This window comes from Macaca nemestrina, chromosome 1, assembly GCF_043159975.1.
Source record: "Macaca nemestrina isolate mMacNem1 chromosome 1, mMacNem.hap1, whole genome shotgun sequence".
Lineage (NCBI taxonomy): Eukaryota > Metazoa > Chordata > Mammalia > Primates > Cercopithecidae > Macaca > Macaca nemestrina.
In genome coordinates this window covers 112,787,895-112,805,135 of record NC_092125.1, presented here as the reverse complement: position 1 = coordinate 112,805,135, position 17,241 = coordinate 112,787,895, and the positions used below count along the sequence as shown (strand labels likewise).

At 39.1% G+C, this 17,241-nt stretch overlaps 1 protein-coding gene across 24 annotated transcripts in view; it reads left to right on the top strand.

Annotated features, from left to right (window-relative positions):
• Positions 1-17,241, top strand: part of LOC105479022 (myomegalin) — a 220,063-nt gene that overhangs the window by 104,187 nt on the left and 98,635 nt on the right. For all 24 annotated transcript variants that reach the window (XM_071069792.1, XM_071069790.1, XM_071069844.1 and 21 more), the window contains 3 exons: positions 8,711-8,787; positions 13,518-13,641; positions 13,831-14,006. In XM_071069792.1, the coding sequence (XP_070925893.1) occupies positions 8,711-8,787; positions 13,518-13,641; positions 13,831-14,006 (377 nt within the window). The remainder of the gene's footprint in view (positions 1-8,710; positions 8,788-13,517; positions 13,642-13,830; positions 14,007-17,241) is intronic.

The window sequence follows — 17,241 nt, the reverse complement described above, 5'->3', positions numbered from 1 at the left end:
TAATTTTATCTGGAAAGATATCAGAATGTAACCCTCCCAGCGAAGGCTTTGTTTTTAAACATAACCACAATACCATTATTGTATCCAAAAAGCTTAAAACTAATTCCATAATACCATCTAATACTGGGTCCATACTCAATTTTCCCTCTAAAACGTTCAGCTTAAGATCTGGAGATTTTAAGTCAGTATTTCTGAGCTCCACGTAGTGCACAGGAGTAGGATGTTTAGCCCTTCTTACCTGAGAGCATGAGCAGTAGAAGAGGAGGCTGGAATCCTAAAGTGTATGTGATCTTTCATTGTCAATGGGTCAATAATATACCTATTAGAGAACACGCTTAGCTTAAAACTGAAACAGTCGGCAGGGCGCGGTGGCTCACCTGTAATCCCAGGACTTTGGGACGCCGAGGCGGGCGGACCACGAGGTCAGGAGATCGAGACTATCCTGCCTAAAACGGTGAAACCCCGTCTCTACTAAAAATACAAAAACTTAGCCAGGCGTAGTGGCGGGCGCCTGTAGTCCCAGCTAGTTGGGAGGCTGAGACAGGATAATGGCATGAACCCGGGAGGCGGAGCTTGCAGTGAGCCGAGATCGTGCCACTGCACTCCAGCCTGGGCAACAGAGCATGACTCCATCAAAAAAACAAAAACAAAACAAAAATCTGAAAAAGTATTTATTTATTTATTTATTTATTTATTTATTTATTTATTTATTTATTTGAGATGGAGTCTCGCTCTGTCACCCAGGCTGGAATGCAGTGGCAAGATCGGCTCATTGCAATCTCTGCCTCCCAGGTTCATACCATTCTCCTGCCTCAGCCTCCCGAGTAGCTGGGACTACAGGCGCCCGCCACCACGCCCCGCTAATTGTTCGTAGTTTTAGTAGAGATGGGGTTTCAGCATGTTAACCAGGATGGTCTCAATCTCCTGACCTCGTGATCCACCTGCCTCAGCCTCCCAAAGTGTTGAGATTACAGGCATGAGCCACTGTGCCTAGCCCTTATTTTTTAATTTTTTTGAGGTGGAGTTTAGCTCTGTCACCCCGGCTGGAGTACATTTTTTATTTTTTCGAGGTGGAGTTTCACTCTGTCACCCCTGCTGGAGTAGAGCAGCACAATCTTGGCCCACTGCAACCTCTGCCTCCCGGGTTCAAGCGATTATCCTGCCTTAGCCTCCCGAGTAGCTGGGATTACAGGCACCCACCACCCTGCGCGGCCAATTTTTGTATTTTTAGTAGAGACAGCATTTCGCCAGTTTGGCCAGGCTGGTCTCGAACTCTTGACCTCAAGTGATCCACCCGCCTCAGCCTCCCAAAGTGCTGGGATTACAGGCGTGAACCACTGTGCCCGAGCTGCCGGTTATTTGTATCAGACATTGTGCTGGGTACTTTACAAAAATTCATTTATTCCTACTACAAACTTTGAGGTAATTTTTGCAACCCCTATTTTATAAATGAGGAAATTCGGTTGTAAAAGGTTAAGTAATTTACACAAAAATGTCCCCCAGTTAGGAAGTGGCAGAAAGGTATGTGAACCTAGGTTTACTTATCCTGAAATTCCTGCCCCAGCATGACAACGCTGAGAGGCAGTATCTTAAGAAGCATGCACCTGGCTAGTTCTGCCACACCATCATTACCTCTGTCCTTAGGGAGTTTGCAATTTAAACAGGTAAATAAGGCAGGTGTAGAAATATGAAGCATTTACACAGGATGACAGTGTTGCAGTATGAAAAGAAATTTGAAAGCTCATAATGTCACATCATGAGAAATTACTTTTAATTTGGAGAGATAAAGGCAGGCTTCACAGGGGACATGGCATTTAACCTTGAAGCTGAAGGGCACACAATGATATGGCACTGAGAAGCATAGGGCATGTTTGGGAAATCCAGTTAGGCTAGCAGATAATGATGGAGATAAAGCTGGATAGGTAGATTGAGGTCAAATTTTGAATAGACTCTATTATCAGGCCAGTTGTGTAAAATTTAATTGCTGTGCAGTTAAAAATCATTAAAAGGTTTTTTCTTTCTTTCCTTTTTCTTCTTTAGCTGGACCTGCATCACATATTAAATGCTTTTTGAACAGAGGGAATGAAATAACCAGAGCTATGCTTTAGGAAAAAATGAAGCAGTAGAGGGACTCAGGTTGGGGAAACCAGATATGAGACGATTCATGTACTCCAGTCCTAGGGAGAAGGAAGAAATACCTAATAGAGTGGTAACCCGGGAGGGTGGGGGAGAGGGCTGAAGACGAGGGGCAAGATTGGAGAGAGATTTGGAAATATCCAGTGATAAGTAATCTCTGTTAGAGGAACTTGAAGGCAATACATTTGCCAAACACTTTCTAAGTGTATATTTAATTTAATAAGTATTATCATTTCATTATAAACGATTAAAACTTCCTAGGGCCTTTTGAAACATTTTCATAGCCACTTCATCGAAATATAATTCACATACCATTACAAGTCACCCATTTGAAGTGTAGAATTCCGTACACACCGTTGTTTTAGTATATTGAGTTGTGCAGAAATTATTGTAATGAATTTTAGGACAGTTATCACTCTAAAAGGAAACCCTGACCCATCAGCCATCAGCACCGAATTTCCCTATTCCCCCAGCTGCAATCAACCACTAATCTATGCTTTGTGGATTTGCTTATTCTGGACATTTCATATAAATGAAATGATACAATATATGGTTCTTTGTGACTTGTGACTGCCTTTCTTTCATTTACCATAATATTTTCAAGGTTCATCCATGTAGTGACATGTAGCATTCCTTTATATAATACTAAATAATACTTCATTGTATATATACCACATTTTGTTTATCCAATCATCTGTTAATGGATGAAGTTTTAAAAATTGTTCTAGAACTTTGCTGTATTAAATATTTATGCTTGAAGGAAGTGAGCTACCAAATGGTACTTGTACATTTGGGTTGTATAGCAGTTTCACTCTTACTACCATATTTCCTTATCTATACTGTCTCTACCCCTCTATATCTTACTTACACATTAAATCTTACTTGGGAACTTGAACCATATCTGAACTCCCTCACCAAACATCACCGTTAGCATTTTAAATTCATACCTTCGTGTTTTGCTCTCCTCCTCTCAACTGGATTGCAGACATACCAAGTATAAGGAATACACATCAGACATCTCCATTATTCCTTACAGGACCTCTGAATCCCTTTCAACACTAAGAGAGTTGCTAAGTATGGAGAATCAATCCTTTGAGAGTCCGAATGGATTTGTTAACACTCCCTGGCGATGACTACATTGCATTCGATTGAAACTTCTCATTCCACTACTTGCAGAAATGTCTTGTAGAATATTAGTATTACATAGGAGGCAGTGTGCAAACTATTGACCAAGTTAGAATAATAGACAATAATCAGCATTTGATGATGAAATAATTAATTTTGGATTAATATTTTTAAAAATTGATTAGGAAAAGCCATTTCTCTTTGTTTTTGTAAAAAGTAGTTTTTAAGGATTCACTCTGCCATGGCTTCTATTGGGGCAAGATTTTGAAAATAATACTTTTTAAAAAGATAGCCATATTGTGGATTATATGAGCAATGGAACAAGTGATAGAGTTCAACTTGAAGCCTTGGAAAGGAGTTAGCTGATTGGTTACTGCTGGTTGCTTTTAACCTAATCCTATTTTGCACTTTGCAGTAAACACCAGTGTGGAAATCATTTCAGTAGAATCCTGTATTTAACATGGATTGGTGTTAAGACTCTGGTCAAGTGATGTTTCCAGAAACAAAACAAGCTGTGGACACAGAGAAAGTCTGACTAAACACAGTTAATCCATAAACTTGTTAGCCCTGTGCTCTAGTTCTAGGTACTAACATTATACTAAAAGTTTAATTTCAGCTTCATCATTGAAACTTTTTCTTGAGTTAGATGGGCGAATACTCCTTTGCAGGCATGAAGAAAAAGAAGTGCTTTCTCTTCCCATCTACCCTTTCTTGAGTACATAAATTTCCTTAGATATCTTGACAAAGAGCCAAGAAGACTTGGTGATAAAATAAGCAAATGCAGTTAATTTGGAATCTACTTATGCTATACTTAGAATTTAGCAATTTACACATGAATATTTACTAATGGAGCATGAATAAATATGATAGCTATATGATGATTTTTCTAGAGAAAGAAGGTGCAAGAAGGTTAGACTTTGATGTAAGATACTGTAAACTGGTTTGTCTTTGCATTTTCATGGGGTAAGATTTTGTAGTACTTGTGAAATTAAATCACTTTGATCCACTGAAATAATTGATTATAATATTCAGGATTTAATCTTGTGGAGATGAAGCCATTTTAGCAGTTCTGTGTGAGACTCATAAACTTTATTATCTATTTGAATAGACTTTTTCATTTTTCTTTTCTACTTACTGCCTTTACCTTGGAGGTAAATTATTGCTTTTACCTTGAAACCCCTTCTGGATTTCAGCTATCCTAGTCAGAGTGGGTAAATTGTTATTGTTTTTATAGTTAATAATAGTTATCATTTTCTGAATGCTGACTGCATGCCAGGCACTGTGCAATGTGATTTTTGTGCATTATTTCATTTAGTCTCCCTAACATCCTTTGTAGATTAATATCATTGTTATCTCCTTGATAGACGAGGTGAATGAGGCACTTAGAGAGGGCAGGTGACTTGTCAAGCCCTCTTCTCGCCTTCACCTATGCTCTTGACCATTATACTTACTGCCTCCATATATTATTTCAAGACTAACTTCAGACAGCACATTCTCTAATTTTATACTTTACCACATTCTACAAAATCAGACAAAACTGGGCAGTGTTTCCTGAGCTGGTCTCTCTGGTAAAAGGCTAAAGCAATAGTGGAGGGTTGGTTTCAGTTATGGCTTTTACCTTGGAGGTAATCCTTCTGGATTTCAATTTCCTTGTCTTTAAGAGAACTAGAACACAGAAATACCAAGGTCTTCAAATCTGTGAATCTTTGGCAAAATTGGTCGAAGCATTGACTTCATTTTCTTCAGTGGGATTTAGAACAGATAGAATCTACTAATTTATGTCCTCCATTTTTCTTCCTTTAGATCTAAGTATTTTTCCTGGTAAGGCTGAGGTCTCTGACTGGCACTGGTTAGTCTGGACATGAAGGGACAGTGAATCCAAGTTGCTGAACAGCTGTGTGCAAGGCATTGTTCTATGTTTATCATGCACATTGTCTCATTTAATCCTCACAGAATCCCTCGTGAATACTTATCTTCATTAAAAAAGAAGGCAACCACACTATACTCATGAGAAAACTGAGGCTCATAGTGATTAGTTAACCTGCCCAAGGTCACCTAGCAGGAAAGTGATAGAGCCGGGATTTGAACTTAATTCTTTCCGGCCTTAGGTTGGTTTCATAGTGCCTCTCACATTCCCTGTTGTTTGTTTACTTTTATTTGAATATTCAAAGATTCCTCATGCAAAAATAGTATTAATAGTAAAGGACTTTTCAGGGAACTTTCTGTTGATCAGTTTACACCTGATAGAGATTCCCTATGTCCCATCATGAGACTGAGAACTAGGCAGAGGGCATCGATATAGCTCCAGTCATTGGAGAACTCAGGTATTTTTAGACATGAGATTTTTAAAAAATCTGCTCAAGCAGTTTTGGCTTATCTGAGGTGGTTTAGCATATCCAGACTTTTCTGATTTATATAAATTAGCCAGGCAGAGGAATATCATTGATAATAACATTTCATAATTATAGATTCCATTTTCTTTCATATGAGATTTAAATAGCTTTTTGCCCATTCTTTGTCATTTTCCAGGTGGAGAAGCCTTAGCAGAATTTTACCCAAGGTCACAGAAGTGAATCAATTGGTGGCAGAAATAATAATAAACTTAAGAGTCCTCTGTCTCAGTACCATATCCTGAACACTGAATCCACTTGAAATATTATGGTCTCATGGAAAGCAAACTGCTGTTCCCAAATGATAATGCTGTTGTTCTTGATGATGATGGTGATAATATTATTATAATTAAAATTTTAATTATACCTGCGTTAGAAACACTGTCCTAAGTCCTTTACATGTATTAATTTATTTATGCCTCACAATCCTCTAAGGTAGGTTTATGAATGAGGAAGATATAATTATCTGCATATTACAGATGAGGAAATTGCTCCCTCTCTGCATTTGCCACATAATTGAATGCATATTCCTTCACCTCTATGAAGGGCCTCTAGCTTAGGGACCATTTCTTATGAAGACATTTGAATTCCTTTAAGTATTGACCACAAAGCTGGGGACATAGCAACAGTTTATCAAATCTTCTGTTTTACCGATTGATCAATTGGTACAGATGAATTATTCTCGCAGTGCCACGCCATGAAACTGATATAGAGATCTTGGACTTGTTCCTCATACAAAATTGAAATATGCTTGTTTCTGTTTGTTAATCTTTTGGTATTTGCATTGCAGAATAAAATACAGGGTACTCAATTCAATTTAAATTTCAGATAAACAACAAACAATGTTTTAGCATTTAAGTTACGTCTCAAATATTGCAAAGGATATACTTCTAATGAAACAAATTATTTGTTGTTTACCTGAAATTTAAATTGAACTAGGTATCTTATATTTTTATTTGCTAAATCTGGTAATGCTATCTAGTGTTCATAAAATAATAACTTTAAAGGATATCCTGAAAAGACAGAGCTGTCATTTTCTTCTTACATGCTATAATGTAAGCCTTGAAGAAATTAGGATATTTTCATCTCACTGGATCTGAACCAATGTTCTAACCTTAGTCAAAAGGTACCTACTTATGAGGGAAACAAATATTCTTTGCAGTATGTCACTAGAAACATACTAGTAATATAATCTAAAATGCCTCGAGTCCAACTGCCTTCCAACTCTAAAATTCTTTAATTCTAAGTAACTCTCAAATATCTAAACCAGGTTTCTACTTTTCCCAATAGTATTTGTGTTTCAACCACCCTGCATGGAAACATGGGTTATGAAATGTCTTCACAAGTATGGTAGGCAATATGCTGCTATTGTGTGTTGCCTTGGACTTCTAGAAGTCTAAGTGTTGGAGGTTATTATATGGTGGTAGTAAAGTAAAATCCTCCCTACTGTTTTAGTACCCACAATACTACTTTTCATACTTTAGCTACTGCACCTTCAGTCTCTCTGTCAACCTCTGATCTAAAGACTTCTTTACTTTTTCAATTAATAACATTCTTCTTGCCTAATACTGTATTATGGACTTCATCAGGGACGGGACTAATTCATCTTTGTATGCTGAGGTTTAAACTGAAATAAAGTAATCCCTCAACTAACATTTTGTAGAGTCCTCCTTAGGTTCCCCCACAAACCTGCCCCTATTTTACTTAATAGAATGCATTCCCACCGACATGCTAGAAATTTCAGCATTGTCTTTGGTCCTCCCTCCAGTCTAATCTGAATCTCAAAAGTCATCAAGGCCTGTGGCTTCTGTCTCTAAAACGTCTTTTGAGTCTTTTTTCCTGTACCTCTTGTCCTTAGACAGTCCCCCTCCCTATTCTGGTCAGTTGCCCCTGACCCATCCATCTTCTTCATAATTCCTTCTTCAACATGGGCCTGATCATGGCAATACTTTGCTTAAAGCTCCCTGATGAGTCTTTGATCTCTACTGATTATTATCCAGTTTTTGGGGGTTTTTTTTGCTTTTTTTTTTTTTTTTTTTTTTTGAGACAGAGTCTGGCTCTGTCACCCAGGCTGGAGTGCAGCAGCATGATCTTGGCTGACTGCAACCTCCACCTCCTGGGTTCAAGCGATTCTCCTGTTTCAGCCTCCGGAGTAGCTAGGATTACAGGCGTGCATCACCACGCCCAACTAATTTTTGTATTTTTAGTAGAGACGGGGTTTCACCATGTTGGTCAGGCTGGTCTTGAAAGCCTGACCTCAAGTGATCCGCCCACCTTGGCCTCCCAAAGTGCTGGGATTATAGGCGTGAGCCACCGTGCCCAGCCTATCCAGTTGTCTTAGCAGGATTTTCACAAACTAGTTGCAAACTATTTTCTATACTCTTTACCCACACTAAGCCACCTAACCTGCACCAGACACACTTGGGATGTTTTTGTTTCCTTATTTCTGTTTCCCCAAATCTTACTTGTTGCTTCCTCACCTCAATAAAAATTAATTGTTCCCTGTGTAACTTTACCATCAGAGTTCCCTCTCAAAAAGCAAACCTAATTTGTAAAATTCCAATTTTATGATAAAAGCATTGTTTTTAAAAATGTTTACAACCAAATATCTTTAACTAATGAAATCCCCAGGCATTTAAAAGTATTATTCTATTACTATAATTCTCTTAAAAGTATTATTCTAGCAATTTGGTTTTCAGGAACAATCTGTATTAGTTAGGAAAAATTTATTTTAATACATACTCTGTCCTGCAATGGTTTAGAGAACGAATAGGCTTGAGCAGTGTTCATGATCCAGGGGTAATGATGAATAGGTTGGGAAAATCGATAAGTAGCTCGGGAAAATCGATAAGTAGCTCGGGGAAATCCTGAAGCTGTACAGTTTATTCTTCCTTGACTAGATTGCTGATCCAACTAAATAGCTAACTACGTCAAGGGTCACGAAGAGGGCAGAGATGAGGTGAGAGGCTGTAGACCAAGGCAAGACTCAAATAGGAATCTGGATCCAGGATAGAGGGTCTGTGGCAGTTAATAACAATTAATGCCTGTGTGCTTTTCAGAACATTGAGCTGAAGGTTGAAGTGGAGAGCTTGAAACGAGAACTCCAGGACAAGAAACAGCATCTGGATAAAACATGGTGAGTTGTAATTTTAAGCTCTGGTCCTTTCCAGAGTCTGGCTTGCTAATCTGAGAGCAACAGATTTGGAACCAAATTCCTTAACCTATCTATGGCATTTGAATCCTGTGTCTGATTCAGGAACTGAAACAATAGATTTTCATATGCTGTGTTTCCCTTGGACTCTCTGTCTATTACTAGGTCAGATGGACCTTGCCATAAGTTGGTAAATCCATCAGACCTAAGATTGCAAACTTCCTTTTAGTCAGCAATCAATTAAACAGAAACAATGAATGTTTCCACTTTTAGTAGAGGCAAATGCAAATAAGCTTTATAAAAAAGTATCAGTCAGCCTATAATAACATCAAGGGCTGAGATAACGTTTGGGGAAAATGAGCACTCTCACACACTATCAGTGAGTGTAAATTGTGACAACATTTTTAGTATGTGGTGCTACCTGTTATAGTAAAAAAGGAGGATTTCCTTTGATCAAACAATCCCTAGAAGGAATCTGTTTCTTATAAATAAAAGCATTAGTGTGAAAGGATAAATGTATAAGGATGTTTATTGCATCATTAGTTGTAATGGCAAAAAACTAGAAACAATTACCAACTGATTGAATAAATTTTGATTGAATAAATTTTGGTATTACTACACGGTGGACTATTATGCAATTATTAAAGAATGAGTTAGCTCTATATTATTGTCCTAGTGGGAATTCCTTGATTAAGTATATATATTGAGGAAGAGTGAGATCACAGTCCGTGATAGGGAGAAGACTTAATTTTTTTTAATATACATTTGCATTGCTCAAATGATTACTTTTATAATTTATAGTTTTTTAAAAACTTAGTGTTAAATGACAAGTATTAGAATTATTAAAAATATTTTCAGACTTCAATAAAGCTTCAGAATACAAAAATTAACATACAAAAATCAGTAGCATTTCTACACACCAATAACATTCAAGCTGAGAGCCAAATCAAGAATGCAATCCCATTTACAATATCCACTAAAAAAAAAAAATACCTTGGAATACATCTAACCAAGGAGGTGAAAGATCTCTACAAGGAGAACTACGAAACACTGCTAAAAGAAATCATAGATGACACAAACAAATGGAAAAACATTCCATGCTCATGGATCGGAAGAATCAATATCATTAAAATGGCCACACTGCCCAAAGCAATCTACAGATTCAACACTATTCCTATCAAACTACCAGTGTCATTCATCAAATGACCAAGATCAAAGCCAGAGGCATCACACTATCCAACTTCAAACTATACTACAAGGCTACAGTTGCCAAAACAGCATGTTGCTGGGGGAAAAAAAAAAAAAAAAGGAAAGAAAGACACATAGACCAATGGAAACAAATAGAGAACCCAAAAATAAAGCCACACACCTACAGCAATCTGATCTTCGACAAAATCAACAAAAATAAGCAGTGGGAAAAGGCCTCCCTCTTCAATGGTGCTGGGATAACTGGCTAGCCATATGCAAAAGAATGAAACTGGGCCCCTACCTTTCAGCACATATAAAAATTAACTCAAGATGGATTAAAGATGTAAATGTAAGACCTCAAACTATAAGAATCCTAAAAGAAAACCCAAGAAACACCATTCTGGACATCGGCCTCAGAATTTATGACTAAGTCCTCAAAAGCAATTGCAACAAAACAAAAGAGACAAGTGGGATTTATTTAAAGAGTTTTGCACAGCAAAATAAACTATCAACAGAGTAAACAGACAACCTCTAGAATCTAAAAAAATTTGCAAACTAGCATCTGACAAGGGTCTAATATCCAGAATCCATAAGAAATTTAACAATTGAACAATGAAAAACAAATAACCCCATTTAAAAAATGAGCAAAAGGCATGATCAAACACTTTTCAAAAGAAGACATACAAATGCCCACCAAATATATGAAAAATTGCTTCACATCACTAATCACCAGAGAAATATAAATCAAAACCACAATGAGATACCATCTCACACCAGTCAGAATGGCTACTATTAAAACGTCTAAAAACAACAGATGCTGGCGAGGCTGCATAGAAATGAGAATGCTTACACGCTGTTGGTGGAAATATAAATTAGTTCAGTCACTGTGGAAAGCAGTCTGGAGATTTATCAAAGAACCTAAAACAGAACTACCATTTGACCCAGCAATCCCATTGCACCCAAATATTAATTGGATATATCCATTAATTTGGATATATCCCATTAGGGCATACATCCAAAACAAAACAAATCTATCAAAAAGACACATACACTTACATGTTCATTGCAGCACTATTCACAATAGCAAAGACATGGAATCAACCTAGGTGCCCATCAACAGTAGACTGGATTTTAAAAAAGTGTTACATCACATTTACATATATGCCATGGAATACTATACAACCACAAAAAAGAATGAAATCATGTCCTTTGCAGCAACACAGATGCCACTGGAGGCCATTATCCTAAGAAAATTAATGCAGAAACAGAAAATCAAATGCGGTAGCATGTTCTCACTTATGAGCAGGAGCTAAACAACAAGTACTCATGGACATAAAGATAGCAACAGTAGAAACTGGGGACTACTAGAGTGGGGAGGTGGGGAGTGGAGGAAGGGTTGAAAAACTAATTATTGGGTACTGTGCTCAGTACCTGGGTGATGGGATCATTTGTACCCCAAACCTCAGTATCATGTAATATACTCAGGTAACAAATCTACACAAGTAGACCCTGAAGCTGAAATAAAAGTTGAAAAATAAGAGAAAATAATATGTAAATGCAAAAAAAAAAAAAAAAACCAATGTTTTCAGATTATGTCCTGGGATCAGTACACAATCAATCTGATCTGGCATTCTTTCTGCATCTACAGTATTTCTTGATATTTAGGATGACAATCCAGCAAGTTCAGAATATTTAAAACCAAATTAAATTACACACAATGTGCTGGTATTACTATTTAAAGGCATTAAATAGGCTAATAAATGTTAGAACAACTTACAATGACAATTAATAAATTTTGAAATTTGTGTAATGCTTTGATTTAAAAAACTTTTAAAAATGTCATTTGAATCAGGTGACATTATTCTATTTTTAAGAAATGAGAAAACTAAGGTATATTCTTCTCAAATCAGTGGCAGAACCCTCATCTTCTGTCATAAAGTTTAGGATCTTCTTTTTTTTTTTTTTTTTTTTTGAGACGGAGTCTCGCTCTGCTGCCCAGGCTGGAGTGCAGTGGCGTGATCTCAGCTCACTGCAAGCTCCGCCTCCCGGGTTCACGCCATTCTCCTGCCTCAGCCTCCCGAGTAGCTGGGACTACAGGCGCCCGCCACCACGCCTGGCTAGTTTTTTTTGTATTTTTAGTAGAGACGGGGTTTCACTGTGTTAGCCAGGATGGTCTTGATCTCCTGACCTTGTGATCCACCCGCCTCGGCCTTCCAAAGTGCTGGGATTACAGGCATGAGCCACCGCGCCCGGCCAAAGTTTAGGATCTTCTGACTTCAAACAGCCGTAGCATCTTAAATAAGGCGTTCCTGGCTAATGGAGTTACTCAGAAAATGTGTAACTTCCATTCTCTACAGATTATAGTTGGTAGTTATCTATTGCACTAGCAAGAAATATGGAGTCAAATATAGATTCAAAATAAAAGTTGATGATTCCTGGGGTCTGCGTGTTTGGGGGTCTTGGGTTATACGCTTGACTTTTGTCTCTTTTGTGGTCAAGATCCTCATACCCCCCAAAAGCTATATAATGACAGAGGAGCTCAAGATAAATATAGCCCCTGGGATGGTGCTCAGTAGTGTCCACTATGCAGCAAGGAATCCTGTAATCTTTAGGGAAGCATCATTTGCTCTTCATGGACACAACCCCCTGAGACAAATACTAAAGTACCACTGGTCTTAGTGCCCCATAAGCCTATACCAGTTCAATATTGTTCTTTGTCCTGAGAACAAGAAGATGGCCCATGGTTCTCAACAAATGGCTTAAAGCAGGAGTAAAACCAATAGGAATCAAAATCATTCAGCATCTGATATTGCTCCCAAATTTCTAATCCTCAGACATCTGAGGGCAGCTGTTGTTCACTATAAATAAGTTGATGATACCTTACCCACTTCATGCTAGTGCCTGGGCATTCAATCCTAGGGATATCAGAGAGGCAAAGCTCAGCCCAAATCTTGAGCTTTCATGGATTAAATGTCTCTGCATGGGACCATGGGAAAGCTGGATAGAACTCTGGATAGGTAGCCCAGATGTAGGACAGCCTACTATGGATTACTGGTTTTAAAGGAAGAGAGCATTTCTGTGGCTGTCCAAATGGATATCCTGTCCCAGCAACCTAAATGGAAAGAACACTTGAATTTCAAATAGCAAGAAAGGCAAGGAACTAGCAAAGCATTCTAGGAGGCAGTGTCAGTGGAAGAGTCCCAGGACAGATGACAGTGAATGTGAGCCATTTGATGACTACTTGCCTTCCAAACGAAAGTTCCTCTGGAAGATATAAAGATAATGAAGGCACTAGGAAGTCAAGTATATACTACTTGACAAACAACACAAAGTTAGAGTTTCTAAAAGTTTGGAACTTTTTCAACCTGAAGAAGTTGAAGAGCTCAGTTCCACAGATAACTGTAGAGGGAAAAAATGCTCAATTTTTCTTCTTATTGGTGTCACTCTGAATTACTGGAACAACCTTAATGGTTCCACTTGCTAAACTGTATGTCTGGCTCTGACTGGCTAATGCTCTGTGGTTTTAGGGCTGATGTGGAGAATCTCAACAGTCAGAATGAAGCTGAGCTCCGACGCCAGTTTGAGGAGCGACAGCAGGAGACGGAGCATGTTTATGAGCTCTTGGAGAATAAGATCCAGCTCCTGCAGGAGGTGAGGAGCTCCCAAAGTCCATAGCTAGTGGTTCTCTTTTATTCATACTCCTTTTCCTACTACCCTGCCTTCTGGCATTCACCTTTTCCATCTCTACTTTCCCTCTCAAATTCATCAGTGTTCCTGGGTCTTAGGGCTCCTAACCTGGGTAGAAATTTTGCGGCCTCTCACTTTTTGTTCTTTTTCCAGGAATCCAGGCTAGCAAAGAATGAAGCTGCGCGGATGGCAGCTCTGGTGGAAGCAGAGAAGGAGTGTAACCTGGAGCTCTCAGAGAAACTGAAGGGAGTCACCAAAAACTGGGAAGATGTACCAGGAGACCAAGTCAAGCCCGACCAATACGCTGAGGCCCTGGCCCAGAGGGACAAGTAGGTGCCTTTGGTGCTCTTTTTGTCGCTTGTCTTTTGCCCATTCTCAAGGCATACAGCAGCTGCACTGTTCCCTTTCAAGGATTGACAGTAGGAGCTTCACTATTTCTAAGACTTTATGGGTCCACAACCAAAGTCGTTCTTTTCAGGGTTGAATTTTCAATGGTATCCATTATGAAAACTCACTTAATGGATTCAGTGGGCAAATAGTGGCAAACAAGAGACACGGATTCACTTATTCAGCAAACATTTACTGGGCACGTCACATGCCAGATACTGGGCTAAGCACTTCAGTTACAGAAACAAAAGACCTAGTTCTTGTCACCAAGAAACATGTTACATGATTTTAATAAGTTCCCTGATAGAAGAGCATGGAGTGCTCTGGGGAAATGAGGGTCATCCATTCTACATTAAAACAGCAAGTTGTCTGCTACGGTCTGAATATTTGTGTCCCATCCCCACCTCCCTCCCCCGCCAGTTCATGTGTTGAAATCTTAACCCTTAAGGTTAATACTTCTGCCTCCAGAAGTATTATAGTTAAGGTTAAGGTTAATACTTCTGCCTCCAGAAGTATTATGAGGTGGAGCCATGAGGAGGTGATTAGATCACTGGAGATGGAACCCTCATAAATGGGATTAATATGCTTGTAAAAGAGACCCCAGAGAGCTAGTTAGCCCCTTCTACCACGTGAGGATATAGTGGGAATGTACCATTATGAGCCAGAGTGTGGACCTTCACCAGACATTGAACCTGTCGGTGCTTTGATCTAGGACTTCCCAGCCTCCAAAACTGTGTGAAATACATTTCCGTTGTTTATAAGCCACCCAGTTTATGGTGTTTTGTTATAGCAGGCCAAAAAGACTAAGATAATGCCATTGAAGGTTTCCTAGAGGAAGTGAAATCTGAGCTGAGGTTTGAAGGATGAATAGGAGCTAGAAGAAATAGGTAGAAAGTGGATAGGGAAAGGAAATAGTCTATGCAGAAGGAGAAACTATGGAGGGAAGACACAGGGAAAGGAATATTTCAAGAACTTTAAATAATTGTACATAAGTGGAGCAAGTGAGAAGACAAGTGAGAGGTAGGCTGTTTTGAGAACAGGGGTCTGATTGTGCCAGCTTTGTACACCATTATAAGGAACTTGGACTTGGTCCTGAAGGTAACTGGGCAATTGTTGAGGTCACCACAATCTACTGTCTGGGTTACTGCAGAAACTTTCTAAATGTCAGCTCTACTTCCAGTTCTGCTCCTCTCATTCAATCTCAACCTAATAATTCAGAGTAGTTCTGAAATAGACAATTCAACAACCACAAATTGGCAAATAATTTAGCCTCTTAGGTGCGTAAGACTGTGATGGCATAAAAAGCTTTAAGGAGCTTTTAGCTGAATAGGCAAAAACCACATGTGCACACCATGACCAATGTGATCTTTCCAAGACATAAATTTAATTGCACCATTGCAGAGCCATTTAAGAAGCTTTCCAATACCTTTAGGGGGTAAGATCCATACTCCTCATGTGGCCATCAGAGCCTTTATGATGTAACCTCTGATTTCTCCCACACTCATCACCCACCACCATTCCTTCATACTTCATTCATGCCAGGCTAGTAATAATAATAATGATGGCCAAGCTTTGTTGAGCTATTACCGTATAGCTGAGTACTTTATGTTCTTGTTTAACAGCCCCATGAGATATGAATTATTATACTTTATTAATGAAAAAACTGGCATTTGGAGAGTTGTGAAACATGGTTTCAGGGATTGCTGACATCCAAACCCTGAATCCATACTGCCTCCAGAAGCATAAGAAGCTATGGCAGGTCTCCAGAATTTTGCTCATGCTTTTCCTTCTGTAGGAAACATCTGCCAACTTTTTCCCTTCTAGTGAACCTCACTAAGGCATCAATAGTCATTTCTTTGAAGGCTTTGTGATAGCAGAATGAAGTTTCTGTATTGTTTCTTTTATATATATATAGTACAATTCTCAGTATGGTGTTGTATTTGCTTGCTTTCAGATTTTCCCTTCTAGGTTCCCCACGACTGTCTCCTATTTGAACCCCAATAAAAAAAACTGAACTAAAAACCAAAACAAAACAAAACCCCAAGTAAAGCACATGCACATCTGAAAATAAATTGAGGCCACTCATATCAGATGGCCTTGAGCAATTTTGGAGAGTGGGAGAACAGATCCTCTGTAGAGACTGAGGGTCAAAGAGATGAGCGAGGTTTGAGGTTTAAGAAAAGTAGAGATGTTCTAGTGCAGATACCATGAGGGAATTTCATATGGAGTCCACATTCCTCCTCCTCGTCATCATTGTAGTTTACATTTGTATAATGTTTTTAATTATTTTGTTTTTGTTTTTTGAGACGGAGTCTCGCTCTGTTGCCCAGGGTGGGGTACAGTGGCAAGATCTCAGCTCACTGCAACCTCTGCCTGCCAGGTTCAAGCAATTCTGCTGCCTCAGCCTTCTGAGTAGCTAGGATTACAGGGGTGCACCACCATGCCCAGCTAATTTTTGTATTTTTAGTAGAGACAGGGTTTCACTATGTTGGTCAGGCTGATCTCAAACTCCTGACCTCAGGTGATCCGCCCGCCTTGGCCTCCCAAAGTGCTGGGTTTACAGGGATTACAGGCGTGAGCCTGTAATGTTAAGTTTTTAAAGTTATTTCTGCCGGGCACGGTGGCTCACACCTGTAATCCCAGCACTTTGGGAGTCTGAGGCAGGCGGATCATGAGATTGAGACCATCTTGGCCAACATGGTGAGATCCCGTCTCAACTAAAAAATACAAAAATTAGTTGGGCGTGGTGGTGCATGCCTGTAGTCCCAGCTACTTGGGAGGCTGAGGCAGGAGAATCGCTTGAACCGGGGAGGCGAAGGTTGCAGTGAGCTGAGATTGTGCCACTGCACTCCAGCCTGGCAACACAGCAAGACTCCATCTCAAAAAAAAAAAAAAAAAAAAATCACAGCTGGAAACATTTCATTTAGTACCCAGCACGCATTTTCAAGGACCTGGAAGGTTCATGTTCTAATATATACAAACAGAGAATATGCCTAGCACATGGATGATCAATAAGTGTATTTGAACCCATAGTTTGGATACCTCAGCACAGTATTTTTTAACCCTAGTCTGAGGGTCTGAATTTTCAGTCTCTTCTCCAGCCATTACCTCTTCCCTGGGCCTTAGTTCCAGTGACTCTTCCCAAATTGTACACTGGGTCTTCATGCCTTTGTTCCT